The sequence below is a fragment of the Microcaecilia unicolor genome, chromosome 3 (genome assembly GCF_901765095.1).
Source record: "Microcaecilia unicolor chromosome 3, aMicUni1.1, whole genome shotgun sequence".
Taxonomy (NCBI): domain Eukaryota; kingdom Metazoa; phylum Chordata; class Amphibia; order Gymnophiona; family Siphonopidae; genus Microcaecilia; species Microcaecilia unicolor.
Genome location: NC_044033.1, coordinates 199,064,407 through 199,076,968, shown reverse-complemented (window position 1 = coordinate 199,076,968; position 12,562 = coordinate 199,064,407). Strand labels below are relative to the sequence as shown.

Below are 12,562 nucleotides of genomic sequence, written 5' to 3'. Positions count from 1 at the left end.
TGGCCGGAGTGGACAATGTGGACGCAGATTACCTGAGCAGGCATACTCTAGACCCCGGAGAGTGGTCTCTGCATCGGTCGGTGTTCGAGCGCATTGTGTCGGTCTGGGGTCTTCCCGAGGTGGAACTGATGGCAATGGCCCACAATGCTCAAGTGCCGAGGTTTTTCAGTCGTTGGAGGGACCCTCGAGCGGAAGGGATCGACGCTCTTCTGGTGCCCTGGCCTCAGGAGTTGCTGTATGTTTTTCCTCCATGGCCGTTAGTCGGACGCGTAGTTCAACGCATAGCTCGGCACCCCGGATGGGTGATTTTGATAGCCTCGAATTGGCCGCGTCGGCTGTGGTTCAGAGATCTGGTACGGCTGGCGGTAGCAGACCCTCTTCCATTGTCAGATTCAGTGGTGGTGTGTCAGGGACCAATAGTTATGCCAGATCCGGATCGGTTCTCGCTTACGGCCTGGCTCTTGAGAGGCACAGGTTAAAGAAGAAGGGTTTTTCGTCCAGAGTTATCGCCACAATGTTGAGCTCTCGTAGGCAATCTACTTCGTTGGCTTACGTCCGGGTCTGGAGAGTTTTTGAGCATTGGTGCGCAGGTAGACAGGTTCTTCCTTTTCGTGCGTCTGTGACGGATGTATTGGAGTTCTTACAGGATGGTATGGACAGGGGTCTGGCCTTGTCCTCTTTAAAAGTACAAGTGGCAGCTTTGTCCTGTTTCGGGGGAAGGTTCAGGGGAAGTCTTTAGCTTCTAGTCCTGATGTTGTTCGTTTTTGAAGGGTGTTAAGTTGCTGCGACCGCCCCGGCGGCGGATGGTGCCTCCGTGGGATTTGAATCTCGTTCTGGATGCTTTGGTTAGGCCGCCGTTTGAGCCCTTGGTTGCGATTTCGGACAAGAATCTTTCCTTAAAGACGGTTTTCTTGGTGGCCATTACTTCATCTCGGAGGGTGTCGGAGCTTCATGCTTTGTCTTGTAGAGAACCCTTTTTGATTTTTTTCCAAGGAAAAGGTTTCCTTGCGGCCAGTGCCGTCCTTTTTGCCCAAGGTGGTCTCAGAGTTTCATGTTAATCAAGTCATCTCCTTGCCAGTTTTGGGTAATTTTGCGGGGGATACGGAGCAGCGTCGTCTATCAAAGCTAGATGTGCGGAGAGTCTTGCACTGTTATATTTCCAGAACTCGGGAGTATAGAGTTTCTGATCGTTTGTTCGTTCTGCATGGTGGTGCAAAAAAGGGCGCGGCAGCTTCCAAGGCAACGATAGCAAGGTAGTTAAAGGAGGCGATTGTTTCGGCTTATTTGCTAAAAGGTCGCTTGGCTCCTAAGGAGTTTTTGGCCCATTCTACCAGGGGAATGGTGGCCTCTTGGGCGGAGTGTAGTATGATTCCTCCGTTAGATATTTGTCGAGCGGCGGTTTGGTCTTCTTTGCATTCCTTTGTTAAGCATTATAGGATTGATGTGCATGCCAAGGAAGAGGCAGTCTTTGGGGCTGCAGTGTTGACCTCTGGCCTTCGTGGATCCCGCCCGTAGGATATTTACTGCTTTGGTACGTCCCAAGCGTCTTGACCGGTCTGGAGGGTCGTGGAGGAAGGTGAAATTAGATCTTACCTGCTAATTTTCTTTCCTCTAGACCCTCCAGACCGGTCTGTCTGTATTTTAGGCCAGGAGGTATGTTTGGTCTGTTGTTATTTCTTGGCAGCTGTTGATTGTTGTGTCTATGGATTCAGACTCTGGTTTACCAGTTTTTGTTGGTTTGAGTCTGGACATGTGTGACAGTGTTTGGTAGTCCACCTGTGGAAGCGCACACGAAAAAAGGGACACAGTAAGAGAATTAAAGAAAGTGTCCAGTTGGCAGTGACCATGTACGGGGTTGCTCAGTATAGTTAGTGTTATGGTTTCTCTGCTTTGTTAGTGTTATACTGGCTAGTGGATGTACTGCACAGGTTATATATACAGTATTCAAAAGCTCAGTGTTTCTCAGTCTCCCTCTGCTGGTAGGAGGACATAACCACGTGTCTTGACCACGCGTCTTGACCGGTCTGGAGGGTCTAGAGGAAAGAAAATTAGCAGGTAAGATCTAATTTCACCTTACCATGTCTGCAGACCATAGGGGAGTGGAGGGGAGATTTGGGGTTGCCCTGGGTGTTCTGTTTTGGGGTTTACAGGTTTAAAAAAAATAGCTTTTGCTTAGTTTGTGGTGTGAACCCTCTCCCGGTTTAAGTGGTACCTTCGAGCCAGTGGGACAGAGATTCCTGGGGGCTTCTAGTGCTCCGGGGATGTCATACCCGAGTAGCCGTGTCCTTCCTTTTGCATTTTTGCCCTCCTAGGAGTCCGGATTTCATGGAGGGCTGCACTGACCTGTGGCTTCTTGCTCCCTGTCTTAGGCTTTAAGGTTTCCTACCCAATTTCATACTGGCAACAGAAAACTAAAAGGCTAAAGCAGTTGTACCCTTTTACCAGGCAAAGACATTCCAGAAAAGTGAGTGGGTTACTGCACAAGCGGTTCAGTTTGTGGAGCATCTGGGCTGGGTGGTCAACCTGGCCAAGAACAGTCTACAGATGTCGCATGTATAGAACACGCAGCAAGGATAAGTCTTTCTGCTGGTGGTATGGATAAACAAGTTGCAGGATTGTTTTTTCAGTCTTCTGTCTGAGAGGGCTTTGCATCCTGGCAGGTACCCGGGTTGTATAGCAGTGACTACTGGAGGTGGTTCAGTGGGCTAGGGGCTCACATATGACCACTTCCTCCTAGGAGCTCTTCTTTATCATTGATCTTCCAGTTGCAGGAGTTTGGATATGAAGTAGCTGCTCTGGGGTAGGTGAGATGAGCCCTGCAGTGATGGCTGTACAGCTCCAACTTGGACAAAAGCATGAGCCTGGAGCCTATGGAATGGATGAGAGCAACAGTCTCCTTAGATGGGGCACCTATTTGTCTCGGATAGATGACATAGAGCCTATGGACACAGGAGGCACATTGGTCCTTCAACAAACTGGAGACTAGGGTGATATATTTAGTGTTAGGGCCTGCACTGCTTTTCTTTCCGCCAAGGACTGGAAGTCCTGCCCAGCAATGTAATGGAGGTGGCTTACATGAATCTTCAAGGGGGAACAAAGAGTCATCAGGAAGTGGTAGAAGGCAGCAGGTCTGATGGTGTGGGCAGAGCAGCACCTGTTGGATCTGTTGGCGACACAAGTGGCAGGCATAGACTGTTAGAGCATGAACACCCAAGACCCAGGAGTCTGGGGCATCAAGATTTGATCTGCATTATGCAGACCTGGGGTTTGTCTGTGATGAATTTAATGGTGTCATCTGCCAATGCGAAGGTTCCCAGATTTTTCAATTGTGGGAGGTGGTCAGAAGGCATGGATGCTCTGGTACAACTGTGTCCTTGGAACGACCTACTCTACATTTTCCTCATTGGTCCAGAGGATTGAGGGTCAAAATGGGCAAGTGGTCCTGGAGGCCTTGGTTCGGCTGGCGACAGGAGTCCCTAAGATTTCCAGGGACAGTAGCCATGCTTATCCAGGGGCTGATACAGATGCCTGATCCATCTGTTTTGTCTTACAGCCTGCTTTCAAAGGCTTGACTGCAGAAAAGAGGATAGTGAGAGTGATTGGCACCATCTTGCAGTTGTGCAAGCGGTCTGCTTTGTTGACTTACGTTAGTGTGGCACATCTTTGAGGATTATTGCCAGGACAGGAGTTGCGATACCTTTAAATTCATCTCTTGTGGAGGTCCTAGAATTCTCGCAGGGTGGTTTGAATTGAGGCGTGGTGTTGGCGTCCCTTAAAGTGCAGATGTCAGCTCTAGTATTGGGGCCTGGTTCACGGCAAGCCATTGGTCTGGCATCTGAATGTGGTGAGGTTTCTAAGAGGAGCTAAGCTTATTCAGCCACTGTGACATTCCATTGTACTGCCATGGTATCTGAATTTATTCTTGTTTGTTTTGGTTCAATCTCCCTTTGAACTTTTGAGGCAGTGTACTCTAAAAGATGTAGCTATGTTCCAGTCAGAACTTATGCTAGAGGGATGGTGAAGTTAGTGGCCAAGCTTGCCACCTGTTATGGCTCAGAAACTGATCAGTGGATACGGCCGCAAAAGTTTGCCTTCCCTCTAAATGGTAGCCTTTGTTTGGAGAGAAGCTGGAGAAGATAGACTTGGGAGGAGAGCCTAGTCCTCAGAGCTTATCCAAGGATAAGCCAGGGTTTTCATCTTGAGACAGCTTTTTAAAGCAAGGTTTTAGATACAGACTAGGTAGTTCAGCGACCTTTTGGTGTCCTCATTACCAGTCCTGGGCATTTTCCTTTTGTGGAGTTAGGAAAGCAGCAGACTAGGGAGCTCAGCCATCTGGGTCACTCACTCACTTTTAATGATAGGTTTTGAATCCATTTCCTGATGCAGATAAGATGGCGTCTCTTTCTTAAAATGGGCCAAATCACAGGATCTGGATGTGATCAACTATGGCTATAAATTGGAATTTGCCGGCTGGTGGACTCCTTCCTGATATTACTGTGTTGAGCAGCCATAAAAAACAGTGCAGTCTACCCTGCAAGACTTCCTGTACCTTGGAGCAGTGGTCACTGTTCCAAAAAATGAGTGGGATACAGGAAGATACGTCCATTCCTTTTTGAGAACCACAAAATAGATGGCATATCATCTTATTTTGGATCTAAAATCAGTAAATCTAGCTCTGTATGTGCCTCATTTCAGAATGGAAATGCTAAGAACTGTTATTGTGGTGGTGTGACCTGGGGGAGCTCCTCACACCTCTGAGAGCCAAGGCTGTATCTGCATATTTCAGTTTTGGCCACTGCATGTTTGTGATTCTAGGTCAGCATTTTCAGTTCAAGGTGTTACCCTTTTGGTCTAGCCACAAATCCAAGGACCTTTTCCAAAGTGATGGTGGTGATAGTGGTCTTCAGAGGGAGGGAATCAGTCCATCCCTGTTTGGACGATTGGCTGATAAAAGCGAGTTCTTATTCAGAAAGCAAGCAAATGACCTCCCAGAGTTATTCATCTTTTACAGTCTCTTGGATAGCTCATTAACTTGGAATATCTGGTGGCCAAATTCTTATCCATCACTTGAGTGAAAACCAATTTGCTGAACACCCAGTTGGGAATTTTTGCCTTTTTTCTGCACAGAGAATAGAGAAGCTTCAAGTTGCTCCTTTCCCAAAAAGCTCCCCATGCTTGGAGTTGATGTGGCTGCCATAGGTAATTCCTTGGGTGCAAGTGTACACAAAAATCTTATAAGCATCTTATCTTGGTCGTTGGTCTACAGACTCCCAGGGTTTTGACTGTCACCTCCTAGGCACAGCATGAGCCAAAGCCAGTAAGATGTAGGTTAAGTCTCAGAATATGTATTTGGGGGGGGGGGGGGGGGTAAGCGTGCCTACTTACTAACGGATAGTAGTGACAGATGTCTGCTTGTATTGTTGGGGAGCATGTTGTCAGGAATAGACAGCACAACATGGTTGGATCAGGAGAAATCTTGGTCCATAAATTGTCTGGAACTTGGAGTGATTGACCTGGCACTCTGTGTTAAAGAACAAAAAGGTTGAGTTTTTCCCAACGGTGCCACAGCAGTAACTTACATTAACAAGCAAGGAGGCACCAAGAGCGTGGTGGTGTCAAAGAAGGCAACCCTGTTTTAGTGGGTGCAGAAAAATTTGCTAGTGCTCATGACAACCCACATTGTGGGCGGGCACAATATCTAAGTGGATTTTCTGAGTAGGAATTCGGTAGATCTGAGAGAGGCTGCCTTCAAGGTCTGATTTGTGATGGAGACTCAGCTTCATTTTGTCTAAGGGCCTGGCTGTTGAGTGGTCAAGACTTAGGTGCAAGGGCTATTCTGAAGTTGGTTGTCACCTTTCTATAAGCTAGAAAACATTCTAAGTCCAAAATGTACACAAGAGTATGACGCTTATTTGAATCTTGTTGTGCTGAAAGAGCAATATCGCCTTTTCAAGCCTCTATAGGTCACATTTAGGCGCTTTTGGGGGCTGGTCTACAAAAGGTTTGGCCTTGGGTTCCTAGGGTTGAAGTAGGCCTGTTTCAGAGGTCAGTTTTCCTTAGCGGTTCATCCGGATGTCATCTGTTTCTCAAGGGAGTGTTCTGTATTCATCCTCCATATCATTGTTTCCAGAATGGAATTTGAATCCGATGCTCGAGGCATTTGAGCTTCTACCATTTGAGCCACTGAGAGTGCCCATAAAAGATCTCATTCTGAGAACAGTCCTTCTCTTGGTTATTTCTTTGGCACAGAGGATTTGAGTTTCAGGCTTTTGTCTCATAGGGATCCTTTTCTCAGAATAACTGAACAGGAGTGATCGTTATAACTGTTCCCTCTTTTCTCACTAAAGTAGTATTTTTATTTTATGTAAATCAGGATGTCTTCATTTCTTCTATAAGGAAGATCATGAGGATGAATTCAAATTGTTCTATTTGTTGGTCCTTCTCAGATATTTGGAGGTTGCTAAAGAGTTTCTCAAGTCAGGTTATTTTTGTTTGGAGGATCTAAAAAAGGGAGAGGCAGCCTCTAAAGCCTCCATTTCTAGATGGATTAAAAAGATATCTTCCGCTTACATTTTGAAGGGAGAGCAGCTCCTTGTAGGGGGATACAAGCTCATTCTACTAGCGAGGGGGGGTGCTCAATCCAGTCAGGTTTTCAGAATATCCACAATGAATACGCATGAGATACATTTGTATACATTTTCAACCTTTTTTATGCAAATTTCTCATATGTTTTCATTGTAGGTATTCTGAAAACCCGATTTGCATATAATGGAGGTAATATGAAAACCCGATTTGCATATAACAGGTAATATATGCAAATTTACCTTGCACATATTCATTGTGGATATCTTGAAAAGCCTGTCTGGCTGGGTGTTTCCTAAGGACTGGATTAAGAACCCCAGGGATGTCGGCATTCTGGGCTGAATGCAGCTGAAATTTGTAAGGCAGCCAGCCACTGGTTGTGTCTCATATTTTTGCGAAGCATTACAGATTATACATGGAGGCAAGAATGGAAGCTGCTTTTGGCATGGAAGTCCTTATGGCAGGGAATTTTCTTCTTCCCACCCATCTTGACTGCTTTGCTACCACCCACAGGTTCTGGACTGGTCTGTTATGGACTATAGGGAAGGAAAAAACTATTCAGATAAGTCCTAATTTCTTTCTTTAGTCCTACCAGACCACTCCAGGATCACACCCGATGACTGTACTGTTGAATTCTACATGATAAGAAGGTTTACAGTTTTTTCTCTTGCTTTATCGACATCCTTTTCCAGGTTTACAATGTGTTTATTTTTCAATTCTGTTGAATTTTTCAAAAGTTGCAGTTCTTGTATTAGTAGTCTCCATTGTTTTTGTCATTCGAAATATTGAAGATATATGGCTGCAGAGTTCCTAAATAGAGCAGGTTGCACAATCCTTTGTTCTCTTTCTCCATCTACTGGTCGATGGGCACAAACCCACAGGTTCTGGACTGGTCTGGTAGGACTTAAAGGAAAGAAAATGTATCAGGTAAGCCCTAATTTCTCCATTCTTTGCGCAAGAAGCATAAGCATTTGGGGAGATGAGAATATATAACTATTAAATATGAATTGTAAGTCTCATAACAAGAGCCCCCTATAAGAAAGGTTTTAAAACCCACAGTAGATTGGTGCAGAGGCAGCCTTAATGGTCTGTCTGGAATCACATAGTGCATGAACTACTGGATTGCATGCTGTGCAAGATTCTCAGTAGCATAGCTCTGGGGGATTTAGCTTTAAAGTTTGCTGCCTGTGTTTTGGAGACCTGGCATAGTTCACAATTTTAAGTACATAAATGCCTCTATCCTAGCAGTTGAAGGGTTGGTGCCCAGGTCTGTCCATACACAGCTTCCTTTTCTTTTTCTTTTCAAGTCGGTTCTCCTGGGTTCCTTCTTTACTGGCCTGACTTTCTCTTTTTCGTTATGTTTTGACTCAGGATGTTCATGATATGCTGCGTGACTATGAACTCAAATATTGTTTTGTGGACAAGTATAAAGGGACAGGTGAGTGCTCTACTGATTATTATAATGATATCTTTTGGAGATGCCCCTTCTTCTGTTAAGTAACCAATTCTTCCCATGTTTTCTGTGCAGCGTTTGTGACCTTGCTGAATGGGGAGCAAGCAGAGGCTGCCATCAAGGAGTTCCACCAGAGCTTCATGCGAGACAGAGAGATCACAGTGCAGTTGCAGCCCACGGATGCCCTCCTCTGCATTGCCAACTTGCCCCAGACCTATACACAGCAGCAACTGGAAGAGCTGGTCCGGCCCTTTGGCAACCTGGAGCGCTGCTTTCTGGTGTACAACGAGCAGAGCGGCCACCCCAAGGGTTATGGCTTTGTGGAATACATGAAAAAGGACTCTGCCTCCCGGGCTAAGTCAGACCTGCTGGGCAAACAGCTGGGCACACGGACGCTATATGTCCATTGGACAGATGTGAACCAGCTGACCTACGACCTCATCCACTCCAGGTGCCTTTGCGTGGAGAAACTGCCCCACGCCTACCATGACTTGGAGGAGCTCAGGCAGATTTTCTCGACCATCTGTCCACCCGTCTTCTGCCAGGTATGTGCCAGCTGGTTTTCTGTAACTGCAGGGCAGAGCAGAGCCACTGGAGTCATTGTGTCCTGATCGGGATACTAAATGTTGTGCACCAGGAGTGTTTCTTATGGAGCCTCCCAGGTGAAAACTTCATCACATTTCAAGGTAGTAGCATCTTGTCACGCAGTGGTCCTTTTCATTTAAAAAGGATTTTTGATGGCTGGGTTGCTCGGTAGAAGCCTACTGGGAAACAGTCTGAGAATACTTGGAGGAAGTTGTGAGCTTTTGCAGCATAGGCATGAACTGTTAAAGTTCGCAGCTGCTGATGGGGTGGGGTGGGTGAACTCATGGTAAAATCTGGGATAGCACAGTGCGGGGGGGGAGAGCTGCTTATGACCCATGTTCTGCCTGGGTAACATTGCACTTCACGGTCTTTTGTGGGATGGTTTTATCAGCTGGGCCTGCCAGGTGATCATGTGTGAGGGGCAGTAGTCCTTTGTTTCAGGAAACAACCTCTTTCTCCTCAAATGGCTGAATAATCACAAAGGCTCAGCGGAAAAGTGCCTCTGGTTAGCCTAGTTTTCCTTGTCTGCAGTTGCCCCTTCCCCTGCCTTTACCTTTGTCCCTGGCATGCCTGTGTTGCTATTACAGTGAATGAGTATTTCCTCTGGGCCTTCTCAATGTTATATTACGCCTCTTTTCATTGGTAAATGCTGCCTTATGTTCTTCCCCCCTTTTTCTAGCATGCCAACTCATTTTTCTCTATATTCAGTGTATTGTGCTGACGTCTCATTTTTCTACCCCCATTTGCATAGCTGGCATATGGCCAGGATGGGCAGTTTAAAGGATTCGCTGTCGTGGAATATGAGTCGGCAGAGATAGCAGAAATGGTTCAGGAGGAGACAGACGGGCTTCGTGTGGGCGGAAATCATATCCGGGTCTCCTTCTGTGCCCCTGGCCCCCCAGGGCGGAGCATGCTGGCAGCCCTGATAGCAGCAGAGGCAACGGTAAGTCTGTGGTTTTATTTTAACACCAGACGCAGTATTTGAAGAGAGACTGCACAGTGTTGTATGCAGATTACTTTGTAGACTTAACAGGGAAATGCAGGCACATTCTGAGGTGTCTACAGAGAACCTCTGTTGCAGGTAAGCAGCTTCTTTCCCTTCATCTTCTGCAAGGTAGTCCGCTTTTGTGAGGTAGAGTCCAGCAATTACAGAGCAAACCCTGAAGATCAGATCAGCAGGGGCCTGAGTCCAGCCTTCCACAAGAGGGCTTTTTCAAACATTAACGGAACAACTTCAGGAATAGTTATTATCCATAGACCTTGATTGCTTATTAGGAGAGAAATTTGTGCTGGTGGGGGTCTCTTGTCTTTTGTGAATATTTATGTGGTAAGTCGTAGCTGAGCTGCTGTTTAAACGGTGCTCATTTCTCTGGATTTTTTGTTAAGGCACTCAATCGGGGGAAAGGTCTTCTCCCAGAGCCCAATGTCCTTCAGTTCCTGAACACGCTTGGGACCTCTGCTTCCTTGCAGCTTCTGCTGAACCCACTACTCCATGGGGCAGTAGGAGGGAAACAAGGTGAGAACACCTATAAATCTAATCAGATAGCGAATATTAGGAACATCATATTGCTGATTTGGTCTGTGCCAGCTGATTTGGTCTGTGCCAGGGATTTTCAAACTTTTTGGACTGAGGATTACATTGAATCTTTCAGATAACTGAAAGGGCCGTTATGTTTGCTGAGCAGAGGGAGGGAAGTGCCTCTTGGTCCGCAACCCATGTAACATGTTCCATTATTCCAGAACCTGTGGAATAGTTGTATTCATCAGCCAACAGGTGGAGATAGAGAACTGAAAACTGAGCTGAGACATATCCCTCTTGGCATCCAATCCAGCTCCTCGGTATTTTCTGTCTCTAGCAGATGGATGAGCACACTTTTCAGCCTATGATTCTGAGTGATTTGTTCCTGGTCCAGTTGGTCATTTCAAGTTTACATTTATTTAATACTAGTAAAAAAGGCCCATTTCTGAAAGAAATTAAACGGGCGCTAGCAAGGTTGTCCTCTAATGGCAATTACGTTTTTAAGGGAACTGTTAGGAGTGAGTATGTGTGTGAGAGAGAGTGAGTATGTGTGTGTCTTTGTGTGAGTGAGAGAGTGTAGTGTGTGCACCAATTATGCTCTCTCCCCTGCATTCATCCATATGCAGGATCTCTCCCCTGCCCCCTCCATCCATCGTGGTGCAGCAAGTCTCCTCTGTCCCTTGGCCTCCCCCCCTACATGTGCATCACACCTCCCCCTTCCGAGTTCCAGGCCCTCCTCCCTCCCATTTCCAGGCCTTCCTCCCTCTCTTTGAGTTCGTGGCCCTCCCTCCCTCCCCTCTCTCTCTCCTTTCCCTCCCCCCCATCCAAGTTCCAGGGTCCTCCCCTCCCTCCGACCCTCCCTCCCAGTTCCAGGGTCGTCGTCCCTCCTTTCCTCCCTCCCTCCCTCCCTCCCTTCCAGTTTCAGACCCCTTCCTCCGATTTTTAAAACTCATCTTCACTCACCACATCGGCGTTACGGCAGCAGCGGTACAACACACACAGGCTCAGCCCGTCTCTCCGTCTTAGCTCTGGTCCTGCCCTTGCGGAAACAGGAAATGAGGGCGGGACCAGAGCTAAGACAGAGAGACGGGCTGAGCCTGCGTGTGTTGTACCTCTGCTGCCGGCTGCTGTAACGCCGACTTGGTGAGTGAAGATGAGTTTTAAAAATCGGAGGGAGGGGGCCTGGAACTGAAAGGGAGGGACGACGACTGTGGAACTGGGCGGGAGGGAGGGGGTACCCTGTCACTAGCGTTAAACATCTGAAGCAGCTCCTCGACAGCAACTTCTCTGTAGTAACATCTCCTGATATCAGGCAAGCAGGTTTCTAGTGCGGGCCAGTGATGTCTGGAGATGGTTACGATCCCAGTGAGACACATTCGAACGTTGAAGGAGCAAATTATTATATTAGATACCGCACCAACAGTACAAGCCATAAGAAAAGCCATACTGGGTCAGAGCAATGGTCCATCTAGCCCAGTATCCTGCTTCCAATGGTGGCCAATCCAGGTTACAAGTACCTGGCAGAAACCCAATTAGCAATATTCCATGCTACCTATCCCGGGGCAAGCAGTGGCTTCCCCCAAGTCCTATTTTCGAAGGCCCCCGGCATAAGAGGTAAGCAGTCCAGTGCCTGTGGTCCAGCATCTATTCTTTCCTTTCCCTCAACCAGTTCTCCTCTTTACCTTCCTTTCTCATCGTAGTCCAGCATATTTTCTGCCGTCTGTACACCAGATGGAAGTCTTCAGGCAGGTAGTATTTTCTTAAAGTTCTGCTGTAGTTATGGGGGGGAAGGGGTAATGGGATAGGTGCTACATGTAGCAGGGTGGTGATGATGGTAACATTTAAATGAGCCAGGATCCACGTGGGCTGTGATAATTGCTTCTGCAGGCTGTAGTTTGGGGACACCTGCCCTTTTACCAAGTTAAACTGCTGAATCTCTGAGCTGGAGCCTCATCAGAAGAAATAATTTTAACTGAGCTCCGTGAAATGCGTAGACATTGTCCTTTGCTGATACTTGTATGATTTTGGTTCTCCCCCCCCCCCCCCCCCCCCCCCCCCTTTTCCTTCAGCGGGGATCCTTGGAGCAGCTCCCATGCTGCCACTTCTGACTAATCCAGTGCTCTCCACAGCTTTGCTCCAGCTGGCCTTGCAGGGCCAGAATCAAACACAGCAGGTATGTGACCTTACACTGTTTTTAAATGTGTTGCTTATGGCTGTTTTTCTGTGTTCATTTGGAAGTAGACTAAATGTTTCTTGCAAAATTAATGTCTCATCATTCCTTTCCATCTGACCCAGCTAATCCTGCGAGAACTCCAGGCAAACGTTTGTTTTATGTTAACGATTAAAATACAATAACACAAAATTGAAAAGAACATCTTTTCTAAATAGGAAAGACCCGACCCATGCATTCAAGTTCATTCTCA

General features: G+C 46.9%; 1 protein-coding gene across 1 annotated transcript in view; it reads left to right on the top strand.

Moving 5' to 3' along the window:
• Nucleotides 1-12,562, top strand: part of RAVER1 (ribonucleoprotein, PTB binding 1) — a 39,022-nt gene that overhangs the window by 11,327 nt on the left and 15,133 nt on the right. The window contains exons 2-6 of the mRNA XM_030197077.1: nucleotides 7,954-8,020; nucleotides 8,111-8,580; nucleotides 9,372-9,563; nucleotides 10,007-10,136; nucleotides 12,209-12,312. Of these exons, the coding sequence (XP_030052937.1) occupies nucleotides 7,954-8,020; nucleotides 8,111-8,580; nucleotides 9,372-9,563; nucleotides 10,007-10,136; nucleotides 12,209-12,312 (963 nt within the window). The remainder of the gene's footprint in view (nucleotides 1-7,953; nucleotides 8,021-8,110; nucleotides 8,581-9,371; nucleotides 9,564-10,006; nucleotides 10,137-12,208; nucleotides 12,313-12,562) is intronic.